This window comes from Elaeis guineensis, chromosome 13 (genome assembly GCF_000442705.2).
Source record: "Elaeis guineensis isolate ETL-2024a chromosome 13, EG11, whole genome shotgun sequence".
Classification (NCBI taxonomy): domain Eukaryota; kingdom Viridiplantae; phylum Streptophyta; class Magnoliopsida; order Arecales; family Arecaceae; genus Elaeis; species Elaeis guineensis.
Window position 1 is genome coordinate 16,233,836 of NC_026005.2, and position 21,210 is coordinate 16,255,045.

At 38.4% G+C, this 21,210-nt stretch overlaps 1 protein-coding gene across 1 annotated transcript; it reads left to right on the forward strand.

Annotated features, from left to right (window-relative positions):
- The first annotated feature begins 4,311 nt into the window (after positions 1–4,311).
- On the forward strand, positions 4,312–7,483 carry LOC105056384 (purple acid phosphatase 3). Its single transcript, XM_010938561.4, has 7 exons — positions 4,312–4,683; positions 5,822–5,978; positions 6,106–6,213; positions 6,304–6,431; positions 6,595–6,723; positions 6,833–6,900; positions 7,005–7,483. The coding sequence occupies exons 1-7, from the start codon at positions 4,489–4,491 to the stop codon at positions 7,213–7,215; spliced, it is 996 nt and encodes a 331-aa protein (XP_010936863.1). The 5' UTR covers positions 4,312–4,488; the 3' UTR covers positions 7,216–7,483.
- Positions 7,484–21,210: the final 13,727 nt, after the last annotated feature.

Here is a 21,210-nt window from a genome sequence, read left to right on the forward strand (position 1 = left end):
GCTTAACTCCCTTCTAGATTTGGACCGCCCTCATCGCGATCTCCTATCACTCCATCTACCACCTCCTGCTTCTCCAGAAGCCACCAAAGCTGAGCTACTGCCACCTGAGCTCAAAGTCGGATTCTTCCTCTTGAGAACCTCGTTCTGGAGTATCATCGCGGTGATCTCGTCTATCTTAATGGTGCTCTTCCCCACTAGAAGGGCAGTCACAAAGGACTCATATGAAGGTGGAAACGACGCTAGCAAAACCAGCATCCTGATCTTCTCAGCAACATTCTTACCAACACTGAGGAGGTCGATGAGGATCTTCTAGAAGTAGCTTAGATGCTCCTGCACGCTCTGTCCTTCAGTCATCCGCAGCTGGTAAAACTGCCTCAAGAGGAAAAGAGATTGGTGAGAGACTTCGTCATATACAACTCTTCGAGCTTCGACCACAGCACCATCGGAGAAGTCTCGCTCAGTACATAGATCACCACCTCATCTACTAAGTACATGCGGATAGTACTAATCGCCTGCATCTATAGCCATTTTCAATCCTGCACCTCTATGATGGTCGGTTTCTTCTCGCACAAGAGAGCATCGATCAACTCTTACTGGATGAGCACGTCCTTCACCCTGTCACAAGAAAAAATTGCTCCTTCTATCAAACTTATTGATCTCCATCTTGATTGTTTCTGTCTTCTCCATCTTCAGTCTTGCTCACCACCGCTGTAATGCATCCTTACACCGCCTCACTTTGATACCACTTGTTGGATGGATGTCTGATCAGGACACTACTTCCCAAGACCTTTTTGGTACCGCACGATGCAGCAGGAAGAAAGAAGAAATAAAAAAAATAATCAAAATATGTGGATCAACCAAAAAGGACTCGTCTCCATGGGGCATGCAAACTTTACTATAAGAAAAAAAATTTTACAAGAGGAGATCTCACTCTCAACTCTTGTACACCTAATTTCTTTTTCACAGAAAGTTCTTCTCACAAAAACTCTCTCTAAGAAGACCTCCCTGAATTTCTGAAACGACCACAGTCTAGGAACTTTGCTCCTTCTCTCTCAGCGTACAACAACTCTCTCTCTTTCTTGGGTTTGCTTCTTTGGTTTCCACATGAAGAATTTCGCATGCCCCACGAGAGATCACACAACCACCAGGCCGCGTATAAGCTTCTCCCATTAAAACCAAAACAAAACTACGCCCCTGTTCACGAGTCACAGACTTCATGCGACGAAAAAACAAACCACACCACCCAAAAATATGATCAGGACTTTTTATAAGGCTTAAACCTTAATTAGATTAGGTTTAGAACTCCTAAACAAATCCAATTAAGGCCCCAAGCTGTTAGATCAACACCGCAAGCCTCCCGAACCATCCGATCGTACGTCGGTCTATGGTATAGTGCCATGAACTGTGAGAAATGGCTGGGAAAATGCTTCTGCGGTCCACGCGCCAGCCATGGACAGCTCGATCCATGGTGGATCGGGAAAAACCAGGCCCCAGTGATGCCTGAGCCTGGGCCGGCCTGCGCGCGTGGGCTTGGGCCGCGCCTGCGCCGGGTGCCTGGGCCCGGGCCACGCCCCTCGTGCCCGCACCTGGGCCGGCCCATGCGCTCACACCCGGGCCAGGCTCCATGCCAGGCCGCGTGCCTAGTGTCGGGCCATGCCCTGTGTGCCTAGCCCATGCGCTGCTACGTGTTGGGCCGCACTCCACTGCCGACTGTTGGTGGTCCTCCGTCGCCTTGAGTTTCGTGCTGATTTTAAAAGTGCGTATCTTCTCCATCCGAGCTTCATTTGGAGTGATTTTGGTTTCGTTGGATTTCATTTTTCATCGCGAACCTTGCTGTGGACTCAATGTAGATCGAATTTTGAGACGTCAAATCTTAACAGTTTTTTAATAAAATCTTAACCAACCAAATAATTTTACATTATAGTTGGCTAAACTTAGTCATGCTTTAACCACCCAATCATCGTTAAAGTAATCTTTTTAGAGGAGCCACTTGAACCAGCTAGTGAAGCCCATGGCCCCCATTTAGTATTTCAAAAATGGCGTGGCTCGCTCTCATTTTTCCCTCTTTTAATGTGGTTAGGTTTATAGAATTTTTTTTTTCTTTTAAAAGGATAAAATAGATAAATTAAACTATTCTAACATAAATATATATGTTGGAATCAGAAAATAAAATATTTAAAAATTGAATAAAAAAATTTATACTATAATTTTATAATATAGTTATAGCATGGTTAGCCACATGAGCCATCATCCTATCAACTGCGCTATTAATTTTTTTTTTTGTACATACGTGGTATCTTCAAAAAAAGGCAATAGAAGCGATTATGTGGAATGGGATAACATTTAATATCAGTAGATAATGAACATCAAAGCCATATAATAATGGTTAAGTAGTCTCCTTTTTTAACCACAACTCTTTTCTTCTTGTCCTCACCCTCGAGTCTCGATCTTGGCAATGTATGCGGTCTCCACCATCCCACATGGCCCCAAGTGATCAACCCAATGCCCCTACTCATGCTGGCCTTGACTTTAGTTTTTAATTGCCTTCAGGTCCCCTCTCCACCAGTAGCTAAAGCAAGACTTCCTTTTCTATCATCATTTTATACGTAGACTAATAAAATACGTAGTAGAAATTATTTTGATGATTTTTTTGATTAATAAAATAATATCCTCACTCTCGAATCTCCGATCTTGGCAATGTGTACAGTCTCCACCATCCCACATGGCCCTAAGTGGTCAACCCAATGCCATTGGTCGTACTGGCTTTGATTTTAGTTTTTAATTGCGTTCATGCTTGTTTGCAGGTTGCTTTCCCACCATTAGGTAAAGCAAAATTCTTTTTCTATTATCATTTTACAAGTAGACTAAATAAAATACGTAGTAGGAATTCTTTCGATGACTGTAGATTAATAAAATAATATGCTCACTCTTGGCTCTCGATCTTGGCAACAGATACAGCCTCCACCATCCCACATGACCCCAGGTGATCAACCCAATGCCACTAGTCGTCCTGGCTTTGATTTTAATTTTTAATTGCCTTCGCACTTGTTTGCGGGCTCCCTTCCCACCATTGGCTAAAGCAAAAGTTCCTTTTCTATCCTCATTTTATACCAGACTAATGAAAATACGTAGTAGAAATTATTTTGATGATTTTAGACTAATAAAATAATATAATAAGCAAAGATATATTGGGCGGTTAATTCATAATTCATGTAATAGATGTTTTTTATTTTCATTCAGTAAATTGTATAAGGGTACCGTTGTCCATTCAAATAGCACAAAAATAAACCTTAACAATGCTGTTTTGTAAGGATGAAAATGGATTGGATAATGCCAATTTGAATTTATTTTTATATTTGAATCTATCTTTCACTAGTATTTATATCAATATCTATATCTGTTAAAAAAAAAAGATTGTGGGTATGATTAGGCAACTATCTAATTCGTATCGGATATTTGATTTCGTTTATAATTTTATTTAATTTGATGTAACATTTATAAAATTTTAAAAAATATATATAACCACATTAATATGTTCTTAATTTGATTTAGGATCCACTTAATAATATTTTTGATTTTATGATAATAAAATTTAGTTATCCGATTTATATCCATATTTATATTTATATTTTTAGTATCTGATTTATAAATATAAATTTTTACATCTGATTAATATTTATAACTATATTTGTATCCATTAAATAAAATATGGATATGGATATATCGGTATCCAATCTAATTTTAGAATTTTTTTTTTTATTTGCTGATGGATGCAAGGATCTCGTTGTACAATTATTATCTTGCTTTTCGGTGGGCGTCGGCAAACACAAGCATGGATTCTCAATGATGCACGTTTAAGAAGAAAAAAACAAAGAAAAGAAAAGCTCAGAAGACATCCATCATAAAAACAAAGAAGTTTGCAAATTGCAACAAAGAAATTCTAGTGGTGTAGGTGTAGATTCGGGGAACAAAAAAAGCTTATGGGCACGTCAAGAAAACAGCACACCATCTCAGAATATTCGAGGGTTCATCCCTCAGTTGTACGCAAAATATCCCGCGAATATTCCCCACGCGACCGTCGCTCCGTTAAAATAAGCCGCGAACTCTCTCCCTTCCCTTGGTTGATGGTTAATACACGCCACCCCCACCAGCGAGCGAAACCTCGGGCGCCGCCCACCTGTGCGGAACATCTTAACTTAACCCTACCCGCGAGTGAGAAAACCAAAGCCTATACCCTCGTGGCCACCCACGGAGCCGGAGCCCACACCTGCTGAACCCACGGCCGGTGACGTCAACCGGCGATTGACGGTGAAGAAGGTAACGTTGGCCGAAATATTCGAATCGGATGTCGTCCGTTTCTTTCTAATTACGGATTCCCCGCCCGCACCTTGCTCCTCCGACCACGCACGCCAAAGGGTCAATATAAAAAGGCTCTCTAAGGGGCTTCTACCGGTCATCCTCGAGCTCTCTCAAACTGGAACCAGAGCCATGGCCAACCTTTGTAGCAAATCCATGGCTCTGGGTCTCGTTCTCCTCCTCGTGGCTCTTTCTTCCTTCCTTGGCTCTTCTGCGGACCTTCAGAGGCTGGAGCACCCCTTAAAGCATGATGGTTCTCTGAGGGTTGTAGTGATCGGAGATTGGGGAAGGAAAGGAGAATATAACCAATCCGAAGTCGCAACCCAGGTGTGAATCCCCCTTTTTTTTTTTTTTTTTTTGCCTTTTTTTTTTAATTTTTTTGAGACTTAGAGACAATCATTGTTATCTGTCCACTTCATTCATTCATGAATCACATCAATAGAAATAGAAATAGATGATTGTTTAACTTACGTGCAGATGCCCCTCCTTCTCAATCTCACAACCTTTTTTTTCCCCCCTCCTTTTGAGTTTTAGAAATTATCTGTCTTTTGGAAAATTTTGTTTAATGATCATGGTGCAGGCAACCTGTCCACTTTATCGCCACTATTAATCGCTATGTTGGAAAGACTTACCAACTATATTATTAGTCACACTTCTTTTATCGTGACTGCTGAATGGTTCTGTTTGGAATGGTTAATGAAAGATGACACACCTTTTACATAAACAGACCTATAAAAGTTAAAACAAAATAGAGTGTATTACTGATACAAATTAGGAACCTTTTTTTCTTTTTTTCTTTTATGGTTAGACTATTGGATACGAAAAGGTTTTTTTGCCGTTCAAGTCAAGGGATAGAAAATAGCAAGGAAAGATAATTTGTTGGGCAAGTCATCTTCAGAAGAGTAGCTTCAAGGTATTCGGGGGCAGCTGAATAAATTGCAATAATGGTTGAGCTAGTCATGGAACGCAACCATTCATTGATGAGAACGTGGTTGGGATCACTTCTTGGTGGTGTAGGACAGATGTAGGCTTTTGATCAATTCTAATTTACAGAGCTGGATGGGTCCAAAGGAATGTGTCAGTTAAGTTCACAAGAATTGAAATGGTAGGCGAAGTATTGAACTCTAAAAAGATCTTGTGTTTTTTCTTTTATCGGTAACAAGATCTGTATATATTTTTGCTGTACAGTTTCTTCCTTCATGAGTGATAATTTAATTGTTTTAACTTTATAATTCTAAAACATCTTAGCTCACTTTTGTTTACGGTTAGGAGAGTACTATTCTCCCTCTGGCCAAGATGTTAGTAATGCTTGGTGTGAGATCTCGTGCAGACATATGTTTAGTCCTGTATCGATTATGTACTAGATAGATTTTGGATACTCATATAAGATTAAACAATTTAAATAATATTTTTCAGTTAATTTTTTTTTTTTAAGTGAGGTACTGGGTTTGTTGATCTGATGCAGATGGGAAGGATTGGAGATGTGCTAGATATAGATTTTGTGATATCTGTTGGCGATAATTTCTACGAAGATGGATTAACAGGTGTCGATGACAAGGCGTTCGAGGAGTCATTTACCAGCATATACACAGCAAAGAGCTTACAAGAGCCATGGTATGCCGGTAAGTTATCTGACACATGATAATGTGTCGACATTGTTGTCTGCTGAGCAGCACCTCCATATCATTTTGTCTCCACTAATTATTTTTAGGTGTTAAATTAAATAATGTTTTTGTAAATTCTTTGTAGTTTTGGGGAATCATGACTATAGGGGCGACGTGCTAGCACAATTGAATCCTGTCCTCCGAAAGATTGACAGCCGATGGATTTGCATGAGATCTTTTATTGTTAATGCAGGTGAGGAGATTCTTCATTCAGGCTTTGATGACAGGTCTTCATTGGACGTCATGCACATCTAATCTCTATTTATTTTTTTCTTTCTGTTAGAAATTGTGGAGTTCTTCTTTGTGGACACTACCCCCTTCGTCGAAAAATATTGGATAGATCCAGAGGATCACCACTATGATTGGAGGGGAGTCGCTCCTCGTGAAAATTATATCTCCAATCTGTTGAAGGTAAATTCAAAGGATTGTATTCATCCACTACAAATTTATATGTATGATCACTCCAATATAATTATGGGGAAGAAGTTCATTTCGATTGTAGAACAACCAAAAGTTTAGAGGAAAAATAAAAATAATAATAAAAAAAAACTAAATTCCTTTGTACTTTCACTAGGATTTGGATAAGGCACTGAAAGAATCTTCAGCAACATGGAAGATTGTTGTGGGACACCATACAATGAGAAGTGTCAGTGATCATGGAGACACCCAAGAGCTCCTGACACTGCTGCTCCCAATTCTTAAGGTAATTGAAGTTATATGCATCATATACATAAGACTAGTTTGGATTAAGTTTTCATCCTTACAGCTCTATAAAAGTCTTGAGTAAGTCCCCTGGCTGTGCATGGTTGCAGGCTAATGAAGTCGACTTGTATATCAACGGGCACGACCATTGCCTCCAGCACATTAGTAGCAAGGACAGGTACATGTTTAATGACTACTCAAGATTCATATACGTAGCTAGAAAAATGTATCTTTGTCACTCATTATAGTTCTTTGATCTTATGATTTCAATTATAATTGCAGTCCACTCCAATATCTGACAAGTGGAGGTGGCTCGAAGGCATGGAGAGGTGTCTTCACTCCAAACGCAGACAAACTACAATTCTTCTATGATGGCCAAGGATTCATGTCCCTTCAAGTAACCAAGACCAATGTCGATGTAGTGTTCTACGATGTCTTCGGCCGAGTCTTGTACAAATGGAGCATGGACAAACAGCTTAACTATGCAATGTAGAAAGTTAAAGCACATAGCATGGCATGAGCCACTTGTGCTAGCAATAGACAATGGAGTCGTTAGTTGGAATGTGATACCTACATACTGATGTGGCGTATCATGGGGTGCATGTGGAGACTATAATGTGCATGCACCCCATTAGTTGGAGGAGGATGAGAAGCATGCTAGAGAAAAAAGATGAGCAGGGGAATTGAGGTTTACTTACAGCAAATGTACTAGCTTTTATTGAACATAGATAATAGTAATATATCAACTTAACTGTGATCAATCTTTTGCTGGTGATAGCAACACCGCTAGCTTTCATTTTCATTTCACAGTGTTTTCAGCTTTGTTGCAGTTTCTGGATGAGATTGGGCACACAAGAGGGGCCCTTTTTTTCTCCTCTCTTTAGTCCAAGGGGCCTATGTTTCAACTTACAAACTTAGGACCAGGACTATGTGAATGTTGCAATGGAGTGAGCCATTGTGCACATAATGGAAGCTATGATGAGGAAAATTTTTGAATTGAAAGACTTGTGTATAGGTAATTGAAACAGAATCCCTTTCCCGAGAAGAACTCGTGAATTCCGTCATTTCTAAGCAATTGCCAAATATGCGCCCAGCTCATCCTCCCTAACTAAATTTATTATTATTTTTTTAAAAAAAGATAGTGGAGATCAGATAAGAACAGAAACTGAATATTTTCTTGATTTATACCCTATACGGGCGCAATATGTCAACAATAGAAAAGTACAATGAACTAGTTTATAGAACATAATTTGAAAGGACCATGGGATGGCCACCTAGTCAGGAAGTGGCACGAATTAAAGCAAGCTTTTCATTCGACAGAGTGTCAACTTGATGTAGATGGTTCACGTAAACAAAAAACAAAGCCTCTATGATAAGATTTTTTTTTTTTTTTTTTGTTGCACCTCTACGGTATAATTTAATTTGAATTAGATAATATTAATATTTAATACTGTTGCAAAGAATGGGCAACCAACCTTATCCTGTCATTGCCTTCCGAGAAATAATAATAATCTACAAGTTGCAATTTTTTTTTCAATTCTAACATGAAAATGGTCCGCATGCATGCCAATGTCATTCTTGATAGGAATTCTATTCTTTTTAATATGCAGTTATGCTTCTACCAAAAAAAATATATACAGTTATACAGCTATTAATTTTTTGGAGGGAGGAAAGACTCATATGGTGGAGCCATCCTTGTCCAAAACCTTATCTATAACAGTTTTGCAATCATAGTGCTGTCCTACATACCTTTCATGTATTATGGCATACGTCAGCATTAGGTAGCATGTTAGCATTAGAAAATTGTCCCCGAAACTTTTGTTAGGATGGTGCACCGGGATCAAATTTATACACCCATCACAACGCACCAATTAGTATTTACATGACTTGTAAAAGAAAAATAAGTGGAGGGCTTTGATGCCTCGCTCAAAATAGATTCAGGATGCAAAAGCATAACAGAAAGAAAATATCTCTTGATCATATGATGGGAAGAACTATTTGCTTTTTGAAATGAAGCCAATGGTTATAATGTTATTTATAATTCTTTCTCAAGAAGCTCCGACCTTATGCTTTAATTAAGATGCTGTTTGGATCATTGGGACCAAAATCTTATGAGACTCATAAGTTGGACTAATACAATCAGCAACATTACTGGATTATATATTAGACTAAGACTATATTGATAAATACTTGAGAATTCCTTGGGAGTGGACTGATTTGAGTTCCATAAAAAGAATAAAAGAATTGTCTATGGGGTTTGGACCTATTCATTCTAAAAGCACTTTTGAGTATTCTTGAATATAGATCTAGTTCAGTCCATACTCAAATGATTTTACTAATTATACTGCTTTAATGTATGAATTTCATAGGTTTTTCAGCTCAATTATTCAAATGGATCGTAGAACTCTAAAATCAGCTATGGTCTTTAAATAAAGAGAATATTAACTTATACTAAAATAAACCAAAAGAATATTAACTTAGATTTTTAGCAAGGAAAGATATTATCTTTTGCATGACACACTGCTTCTAAAAGCTAGCTTTCCTACTTATAAATGGTACAGTAGATCAACGGGATGTTTTCATTAGATAATGAGACGAAAAAAATGATGCCCCTTTACCCGAAAAAAAAAAAAAAGGATGCCCAATCTCAATGACGTTGTGGGCGTCCATGATACGCACGTGCTTCTTCGCGGTCATGGTAGATGACTTGCCGTGCGGTAGTCAATCTCTTGGCTACCCAAAAAAAAAGTCATCCAGACACGCGCAACTTGGCGTGGGAAAAAAAAAAAAAAATCAATACAGATGGTGACATAAGAATAAAATGTACATATTGACAAAGCTTCTTCAAATGGTGTTAACATCCTAGTGAACCCTAATTAAGGGATTGTGGCACCAAACACAACAAAGCAGTATCGTCCCATCTGCCATGTGTCCTCTGACAATATGCTTTCCATCTCGTCAGTTGGTGTCATGTCACCATGGCCATCAAACATATCCCCTCTTCCTGTCCCAAAAATGAATCATTAAAGCATGGCCAAGGGAACTTTTGCCACTTCCCCACTTTGATGACGCAAGGGGGAATCAGCCTAGAGGCGTAAAACCAAAGAGTCAGAACAGGAACCGGTGATGGTGAAATGCCTACCTCTGCACTCTAATTGGTGGAACAAGCGAGTAATGATGGAAGATGCACCACGCAGCCTGTCGCTTTGCATTCACCGACCGCCACTTTGATGAATTCTTTCCCGTCTTGTATTGGTAGGATTTCGGGTGGTGATGCGCATGGCTTGATATGGTTCACAATTTTTAATATTTTTAAGGTAGAGATATGAGAAAAATCAAATCATGAGTTAAAGATGATGTACAAAGAGATTGGCGGATTCGGCACTTTTTTTTTTTTTTGTAAGTGCTGGCTGAATAGGAAGTGCCCCAACTAGAGCTTTCCAGAGGAACGTCTCCTTGGAGCAATATTTTGTAGTTTCCAAATTTGAGCAAACGACTTTAGTTATTCACTTAATAAAGACGATGGCCCACCTACGGACCCACTTGTGATTTCTGTATGATAAGATTACGAGGAAAATATTTCATTCTTTTTATTTTTTTCGGGGTGATGGAAGAAAATATTCCATTCTTTGTCTTGAACTAAAGAAGCTGATCTTGATGGTTCAAAATCCACTGCGCACCTTTTCAATTTTAGAATTGCTTATACTGCAAATCAGTCAGAAATCTTCCTATGGGCGAATATCCTGCAAGAATATACCCTGTTGGCCCATCTAAGAGCCCGTCGGGCTGTCGATCTGTAAAAGAAAAAAGATTCATGGAGAACCATTTGTTTTTTTTTTTTTTCAGAAAATTCGGGCTGGAAGGCCGTTGAGTTGGTACGAGCCATACCTTAATGAACTTCCCAATCTGTAAATCCCAGAAATTCAGCCCAAATTGGATTACCCAAACAAACCCCAATAAAACTTTCTTTGCAAATGAAGAGGAGTCCATTAAATTAGCAACTTTAATAATCCCATCCCATGATTTCTCAATATTTACTCTATAATGCGGAAATGCAGGAATCCAAGGATCCTTGCAAAAATTAATAGCATATCCAACTAACCAACTGTTGGTGTATTAAACCATCTTCGAGACACATGGTATCATCATACGAGATCAAGAGGATATCAATCTTAAAGTGTCGGATCCCAGTATACCAACTTACCTGTAAACCAGATTCAGATTGGTATTTTACCGATCTATATAAAAAACATCCTTATACTCTCCGGACGACTCTTCTGACAGAAATATTTAGGTCGAATATATGCCGACTTAAATCTTGATCTTTTTTATATTAGAATGTTATAGCATCCTTATTTCACCTCGACCTTATACCGAGGTGAACTATTCTTATGATGTACTTGGCGATTCTCTAAACGCCCACAATGGTTTCCTCTACCTGACCACAACTGGTCATGATCTTATGTCCAGCCTGTATGCACAACTGTATGCCAGTCTATTTACAGATGGTTCTCTAACCGCCAAACAAACTCTCCTAATAGCTTAACAAACTCTAGAATGGCCTCATCATCTCCTCTATAAATAAAGAGTCAAGGATCCTCTATCGATAAGTCAAGCTCTCAGAAACTAAGAAAAAATTTGTCAGTAGAAAATCAAGCCAAATTTTTGGCTCCTACTCAGTTCTCCTCCAGTTCCATCTAATTTATCTTGCTTTTTCTACTTTTTTCACCTCTGTTCTCAAGGCTTGAACTGACTTAAGCATCGGAGAGTCAAGAACCGGAGGATTTCCACCCAATTTCTTGACTGATTTTGCAGATTGGAATAGTTTTCATTAGATCGCAAGGATTGCTCGAGCTCTATCTCGTCTAAGTCGATTCACTCTACTCCAGATTTCAAACCCTAAAGCAATAGATTGACGCTAGAAGGAGGGCCTCTGATTTCTTTTGTGAGAAAAATGATCAAAATAAGAGCTCAGCATCCTTCTCTCTCCACTCCAGAAGAAGAAATATCAGAGACGCCACCACAATAGTCCGTTGCTGTTGATCCTCAGTAATTCAATTTTCTTGTTCAGCAACTCCAAACCCTGACGGCAACTATTCAACAACTTCAAAAGAGGCAGGAGCAGCCATCAAAAAAAGCTTCTCCTCCAAATGCTTTATCTTAATATAGCTCTCAACCAGCCCATCAAGACAAACACCATATTGATGAGGCTGACAGTGAATTTGCCTCCAACACTTTGAAAGTTTAAAAAGGGGATGACCTAGACCACAAGGTCCTGAATCTTGAAAAGCATATAATAGAGCTCCAGATAGGGAGTGGATCTCAGAATAAAGATAGTTTCAATCTTTGATCTCCTTTCTTTCATAAAATCTTGAGTGAACCTGTTTCAAACTGGTTCAAGATGTTTGTCATCGAATCTTTTGATGGCTTTGCTGATCCAATAGATCATATCGAGGACTACAGGACCCTCATAGCTTTACAAGGAGCTTCTGATGCTCTATTATACATTGCTTTTTCTACAACCCTCAAAAAAGCAGTGAGGGTTTGGTTCTTTGAACTCCCACAGAGGTCCATCTCTTCATTTGAGCAGCTCGAAAGATTAACTTTGTCATTTATTTTGGCACTAACAGACATTATTTGAGGCATGTAGATAGGCTCTTCTCTGTTCAGTAGCAAGAAGAAGAAGATCTTCGAAAGTACGTGACTCGTTTTAATGCGGCCACCCTAGAAATAAAAAATTTTAATGAATTAGTTGTCATATCTGCTTTGAAAGGAGGACTCTGGAGCAACCGTCTAATTTTTTTCTTGAATAAGAACTTTTTGGATACTTATGATGAGATGCTTGATTGGATACATAAATACGCCCAGATCGAGGAGGAAGAGGCTATCTTAAGACAGGTGAAGAAGGATAAGAATGGAAAAAAATGATCAAGGGAGAGTGATGAACGAACTGAAAATTCAAATCAATCCTGAAAAATCCGAGATCAAGAAGCCTACCTCGGCATTTTAATTCATATACCTCTCTGTCTGCTCCCCGAGCTCAAATTCTGATGGAGATTGAAGGAGAGAGATATCTTTGAAGGTCAGATCCTTTAAAAACCCCACCAAAGAAAAGAGACAAGCAGAAGTATTACTGCTTCCACAGAGATCATGACTATGACATCGAGGAATGCAGACAGTTGCGAGATGAGATAAAAATCCTGATACACCGAGATTACCTCGATAAATATGTCAAACTGGCTAAATCTAAGAAACATAGACCTCCAGCAGAAGAAACTTCTGATGGTCACAACTGATCAACTACCGATGTTATCAATATGATATCCAGCATCTTGTCTAACACTGATGACCCATCCCCCAAGAGGCAGAGAACTGAAGATATTATTTTATTTTTTGAAAATGATGTAAAGGAGATCCAAACCTTTCATAATGATGCTGTCGTCGTCTCTATGACAATAGCAAAATATGATGTAAAAAGAGTTCTTGTTGATAATAAAAATTTTGTCGATATATTGTTCTATGATGCTTTCTCAAAAATGAATATAGCCAAATAGCTTAGGCAGATCGGTACTCTCCTCGTCAGATTTTCAAAAAATTCGATGGAGCTTAGGTGGATCGGTACTCCTCTCATCAGATTTTCAGAAAATTCGATGGCAGTTGAATGAGAAATTACTCTATCAATTATGGCAGGACAAGAACTAAGGCAGTTAACAGTACAGCTCACTTTTCTGGTAGTTAGAGTTTTCTCTGCTTATAATGCTATCTTCGGCTGATTTGATCTTAATGTCCTCAAGGCCATTGTCTCTACTTACCATCTACTGCTACATTTTTTGACTAAAGAAGGAGTTGATGAAATGCATGGTGACTAGATGGCAGCTCGATAATATTTTATGATTTCTGCTAAAAAGAACTAGAAGATGAAAACCATACCAGTAGATGTACCAAATACATTGGATGAGGTCGGAAAAATCTGAGGTAAACTGATAGATAATTTTGAAGCTATTCTTTTAGGAGATAATCCAAAAAAAATGATCCAGATTGGTGTGAATCTTAAACCTAGCTCAAGAGATAGACTGATTAAGTTTCTACGAGCAAATGCTGATGTCTTTACTTGGTTGGCTTCTGATGTGCCTGGCATCCCAACCAAGATGATTATTCATAAACTAAATATGGATCCAAACTTCAAGCTGGTTCAACAGAAGAAAAAAAATTTATCTCCAAAAAGTAAAAAGCCATTGATGAAAAAGTTGATAAGCTTTTTAAAACTAGATTCATCAGAGAAGCTCATTGTTCAAAGTTGATAGCCAATATTGTTATAGTCAAAAAAGCCAATGAAAAATAGGGGATATGCATTGACTACAAAGATTTTAACAAAGTTTGCCTGAAAGATAATTTTTCTCTATCAAGAATTGATCAACTTGTAGATGCCATCTCTGATCACAAACTCCTCAGCTTTATAGATGCTTTCTTCGGTTGTAATCTAATCTAAATGGCTACAAAAGATGAAGAAAATACTGCCTTCATCACCGAAAAAGATTTGTATGGTTACAAAATAATATCTTTTGGTCTTAAAAATATAGGTGCTACATTTTAGCACCTCGTCAATAAAATTTTCAAGCAACAAATTGACTGAAACATGGAGGTTTATATTGATGACGTGATAGTAAAATGCACCGAGGAGGATCGGCATATTACCGACCTGCAGAAAATATTTGAAAAACTTAAAAAGTACTAGATGAAATTCAATCCCAACAAATGTACTTTTGGAGTTGTTTCAGATAAGTTTCTCGACTTTTTCATTGATCAAAGAGGAATAGAAGTTAACCCTGAAAAGATTAGAGCTTTACTGGAAATGAAATGCCTGACTTCTATTAAAGAAATCCAACAGCTCACCGGACGAGTGGTAGCCCTCAGTCAATTTATTTTCAGATCCGCAGAAAGATATTTTTCATTCTTTAAAGTATTGAAAAATATCAAAAATTTCAGCTAGACAGAAGAATGTCAAATTGCTTTTGAAGATTTGAAGAAGTATTTTGGTTCTCCACCTCTTCTTTCTAAGCCTGTCGAAGGCGAAGAACTGTACATGTATATCTCTGTCTGACCTTTCGCAGTCAGTTTGGTTCTTATCTGAAAAGAAAAAAAAAATTCAGAAACCTATGTACTACACCAGCAAACTATTATGGGATGTAAAGATCCAGTATAAAAAGGTTGAAAAATGATATATGTTTTGATTATGGCAGTCCAGAAACTCAGATCTTATTTTCAAGCTCATATTATGACAGTATTGACATATCAGCCGTTCAGATCAATTTTACAAAGAGTTGATACCTTAGATCGGATTGCTAAATGGGTCATTGAACTTAGTAAATTTGACATCCAAAACTGACCTCGAACTGCAGTTAAAAGTCAGGTATTAGCTGATTTTGTCATGGAATATACTATCCCAGATAATGGATCGATCTCGATAGATCCTAAAAATGATAATTCATTTTGGATTCTTCACGTAGGTGGAGCTTCAAATTTTTCAGAAAGTGGCGCCAGGTTGATTCGAGCTAGTCCTGAAGCGTTTGTAACTAAGTAGGCCTTGAGGTTAAATTTTAACACTTCTAATAATGGCGTTGAATATGAAGCCCCAACGGCGAGTCTCAAAATGGCAAAAGAACTCGGGATCAGAAAATTAAAGATTTTCACAAACTGACAGCTTGTGGTCATCCAAGTTTGAGGTCAGTTTGAAGCCAAAGATTTCACGATGGCCCCTTATCTACAGAATGTCAGAAAGCTATCCAAAAATTTTGAGAAGCTTGAAGTGCTCCAAATTCCTAGATCGAAAAATGTCCAGGCTGATGCTCTATCGCATCTCGCCACTTCTGATTTTTCTGAACTAAATCCCAACTATTCAAAAAGATGCAGTCAACAAATGTGATCAATGCCAAAGGTATGCTAATATTCAACATCAATCTGCTGCTGAACTTATCTCTATTACCGCCCCTTGGCATTTTGCAATTTGGGGGATGGATATACTAGGGCATTTCTCGATGGCAGCAGGTCCAAAGAAATTTTTGGTGGTGGCTATTGATAATTTCACAAAATAGATAGAAGCGAAACCATTAGTCCAAATCACAGAGAAAAAGATGCAAGATTTTGCCTAGAGATCTATAATCTGCCAGTTTGGTTTATCTCAGGTCATCATCATTGATAATAGTCGGCAGTTTGACAACTCCAAGTTCAAAAAATTATGCTCCAAGTTTCATATTGATCACCGACTCACTTTTGTTGGACATTCACAGTAGAATAGTGAGGCTGAAGTAACAAATAGAACTATCCTTTATGGTCTGAAAATAAGACTCACTAATGCTAAAGATTTATAGATTGAAGAGCTACAGACTGTATTATGGGCATACCGAACCACACATCAGATTCCGACAAGAAAAACTCTTTTCAGGCTCACTTATGGGATTGAAGCTATGATCCCAATAAAAATTAGCTTATTATCTGACAGAGTCAAAACTTTTCATGAGGCAACCAACTTTGATCGATTAAGGACCGATATGAATCTTCTCGATGAAGTGAGGGAACAAGCTCATACCAGAATGACAGTCTATAAATAGAGGATCTAAGTATTATAATGCCTAAGTGAAGCTGAAATTATTTCAAAAGGATGACCTCATCCTGAGATAAGCAGAAGTTTCAAAACCTACTAAGCAAGGTAAACTGGCTCCCAATTGGGAAAGGTCTTATCGAGTCATTGATGCAATTCGTCCAAGAGCTTATAGAATCAAAAATTTAGACGGATCTGTTGTTTTCCGTACTTGAAATTATGAAAATCTCAAAAAATATTAAAAATAAAAATACTTTAACAAGCTCTTTCTTGTACATCATTTCCTCCCATGTATCGAGATTTGGTTCTTAAATCGGTAAAGCCCCATAGGGTATGATATCTTAATTCAGATTTTAATCCGATAAAATCTCGTAGGGCATGATACGTTAATCCAGATTTTAATCTGATAAAGTCTCATAGGGCACGATATCTTAATCTGGATTCCAATCTGGTAAAGTCCCGTAGGGCATGATATGTTAAACCGAATTTTAGTCCGGTAAAGCTTTGTAGGGCACGATATCTTAATCCAGATTTTCATCCAGTAAAACCCCATAGGACATGATATCTGAATCTGAATTTCAATCTGATAAAGCTTTGTAGGGCACGATATCTTAATCCGGATTCTAATCCAATAAAGCCCCATAGGGCATGATACGTCAATCTAGATTTCAGTCCGATAAAGTCTTGTAGGGCATGATATCTTAATCTGAATTTCAATCTGGTAAAGCCCCGTTGAACATGATACGTTAATTTGGATTTCAGTCTGATAAAATTCCGTAAGGGGTTTTATATCGGTTTCTTACCAATATGAGGTTACATTGATATCTAGAGTGAGATTATCTTTGGGTTCTCTTGAAAACTCTAACTTTCGAATCAAATTTTAAAGCTTGATCTGTCCACAGTCATGCAAATAAAGGTATGTCTAGTCTATTTTTAATTAATTGATGGTGGGTGAATTTAAAGTTACCAATCTTCAATTTTGTTGAATTAGTTATCGATTTTCAATACTGCTGATTTATAAAGATACGTATGATTATTTCATCTTGGCAAGTGATGAGGTTTGCTAGACTACATGACTCAAATACTTTAAGAAAATATCCTTTACATTGATATTTAAAGAAGTTACAAAGATAAGAACCCACATCGGGTTTACATATTTCAGAAAAGGAAAAGAGAAACAAAAAGAACTGTGTCAGCTCGATACATCCCGAGAAGAAAAAAAATTTCTAATGAATGATCACCGATGTGTTGGAGCTCTCCTTAGTCGATTCCTTCTTGGGTTGCTCCGGCTTCTCAATGTCAGTAATGGCAGGTTCCACAGTCGGGGCAGGCTCCGATTTCTTACCAGCCTCGAAGTTTTCAGTCTTCATCGGGGATACCACAGATATGGGCTCCACAGCTATGACTTCTGTTACATTCACCTTGGTAGTTGGTCGATCCGATTCTTTTGCTGGCTCCTCTACCACTTCGAGGGGCAATTCAAGATCCCCCTTTATGCCCATCTCGACGACCACCTTTAAAGTGATCTTGGAGATGTCCATCTCAGGATATAGCTTCTTGATCAGGTTGTGGCATTGGCTGAAGGTATAGTCATAAGCATCCTCAGAGCTCTCAGATACTTCATCATCGAACTCCTCGGAAGCCTTGTATAGTTTCACTCTCTTTGCCGCCTTGTCCTACTCCTTTATCGTCTCTTCAGGGCCTCAATGGCCTTCTCGTGAGCTTCATTGACTTTTTCTGCCTTTTTAGGCTTTGACTTCAGTTCTTTATTTTTCTCAGCAATAGTGTACAGGTCAAAGATTTTCTTCTCCTGCTCATTTATTTTTCACTAAAGATCCAACAAGTTCTGGTTCTTTTCCTTCAAGACCTTCAGCTTCTTTTCGAGTTGGTGTTTGAGTTCGACGACGAGTTCGGATTCCTTTTTTTCTCCTCTTGGAGGATGAGTAAATTGGCATCCATGGCTTCTTTATTTTTCAACAGATGGATCATATTCTCATACATGACTTTAAAATATACAGCAGCCTGTAGGACAAGAAATTCAGATCGATCATACACCGAAGTAAAAAAAAAAGAGAAGAAAAGAAGAAAATAGAAGAAAAAAAAGAAATACTTATATGCATGAGTTATTCAAATCCATGGTTGGCGATCTCTTCGGGCTTATTCTTCCGACACGCCTCCAGATCGATGATCGGCATGATAGATTCGAGGAGATCTCAGCCTAGTCTGGGTCACTCTAGAAGTGACATTCTTGTGACGGCATCCCCTTCAGCCGAACTGGATGGTGCCCTAAAGAGTGTAGTCGGTTTGTGCTCGGGCTCTTTGGAAGGCGGTATAGGTCGGGCACTGTTGTTCTTGATTCTCACTACGATGGGTTGGCAAGGCGGCTCCAATGACAATGCTTGGGAAGAGCTTTGCGGTCCTCAGAAGGCTTCGCTTCTCCCCAAGGTGATCGGAGATGGGGTTGCTGATGAAGATCGGGATGGCGTCGGGGCCGGAAGAGGATCCGCACCTTTAACTCTTTTTGATGCGGAAATAGTAGCAGATGATTTTGATTGATCCTTCCTCTTCCTCTCCTTGACCTTTGTTGGATTGAACCTCATCTCTGCATCAAATATACTATTTAGAACATTGAAGACAAAAGAAAAAAGTTAAAAATAAAATAGTTCGATCTTATCCCGAGGAGAGTATAGACTGATTCCAGTATTATACAACACCTGATCGTTTATCAAAGTGGAGAGCTTGGATATTTTGGTGGTGATCCGGATTGAGTGAGCCACCTCATCCCCAAAGAGAATTTCATCATGAGAATTATGTTTGATGTTCGGATGCCCCTATAAAGTCCTAAAACCCCATGAAATGGAAGCTCAGACAAAGAAAAAATGGTCTTTCCAGTCATGAATAGAAGAAGACAGGCTAGGTCCGAATTTACAACTCTTTCGAGGTGAGAAGTACCATCAGTCTTTCTCACTCGGATGTCTTTTTAAAAAGACTAGAGATCTAAACAAGGAGATCCTAAGGTCTATACGAAGGAAGTCGCATATGATGATGAATACTATGATCATTCTAAAGATATTTGAAGTTATTTGAGTGAAGTGGACTCTATAGAAATCAAAGACATTATAGAAAAAAAGATGCAATGAAAATCATAAGCCAGACCAAAGAGACTCATTATAGAAGGCTATGTTGCCCTTAGGAGGTTCAGAGACTTGACCTTCCTGACCCGACACTAGCATTTTATATTCATCGGGTATATCATACTTATCTTTAAGTGTTGTGAGGTTCTCTTCGATCAAGATAGATCCCTCTATCTCTGGACCGAGATAATCTGTGAGATCATGCATGGAAGATTCCGTGCTGTGATCTGAACTCCTCTCGCCTAACAGGTCTATCTTAGGGTCCGAGGATACATTTTCTAACTCTATGGCCAGTAGGGGCTGGGTTAACCTAACCTATGGCTCATCTATGGTCTCCTTCCTCTTTCTAGTTCTGTGGGATATATTTCTCGAAAGCAAAGTACAAAAAAAAAAGAAGACTCGAAAGAAGAAGAGGGGCTACCCTACAGTTGAAAAAGAGCAAGTGAGGGAGGACTGGTACCTAAAAAAGATAGATGAAACTCTCCAAGAGATGAAATGGACTCTTCCTCTCTTGCTTCGGTGAGGCTCCTCACTGTCTTCGGTGATCGTTCAGTGTTGAGAAGCTTTTGAAAATATTTCAGCAGCACCTCTGCAAGATAATGAAAAAAATGAACAGTGACTAGGGGACAAACTTTTTATAGGTGGACCAACGGTTAAGATTAACTGATCTCCTTGTCGATTTGTGCCACTTGGCGTCAATCCAACACTCGATCAGACGGTGGTTAGGTGTCCCTTCCCTCAGATCCTGCCACGTCGGACCGATCCATGTCCAAACTGATAAACCAACCAGGAATTGACATTTGTCGTATTGTTATTTGATATTTTCAAATCGCCCGTCTAAGCAATGATGATGGAAGATATAACGGATCATTTTCTGAAAGGTCAAATCCCTTCGTTTTCAACCAGACAATTGATTTTTTTGCTCTCAAGATGTGGCACATTTATTTTAGATGGCAACGACATCCATCCGAAAAATTTCAAGGTAAAATATGGAGATAAGATATCCTGATCGATTGAATACCGAACCAAAAGTCAAATATGACTGTAAGATTTTCTAGCCGATGAAAATCAGATCGAAAATTCAAGCACGAAGATAAGATCTCTTGGTCGGTAAAAAATTGATCTAAAAGTCAAATGCAGAGATAAAATCTCTTGACCGGTGAAAATCAAATCAAAAATTTAAGAGCAAAGATAAGATCTCTTAGTCGGTAAACAACCAAGATGAAGCAAATATGGAGATGAGATCTTCTAGATGGTTGATATCCCAACCAAAAAAGGCTTATTCGGAAATAAAACATCTCGACCGGTAAAATCCAGCTTTTATGGCGAATACTTCTCAAATTGGTAAAAACTTTATGAACAAACTCTAACTTTCTAATTCGATCAAAAAATTATCACCTCGGACATAGGAAGTGGGGGGCAAAATGTTGGTGCATTAAACTATTTTCAAGACACATAGCATCATCATGCGAGATCGAGGAGATATCAATCTTAAAGCGTCAAATCCCAGCATACCAACTTACCTATAAACCAGATTCAGATCGGTATTTTATCGATCTGTATAAAAGACATCCTTATACTCTCCGGACGACTCTTCTTCTGACAGAAATATTCAGGTTGGGTATATACTGATCTGAATCTTGGTCTTCTCTATATTGAAATATTATGGCATCCTTATTTCACTCCGACTTTATACTGAGTGAACTATTCTTATGACGTACTTGGTTATTCTCTAAATGTCTATAGTGATTTTCTT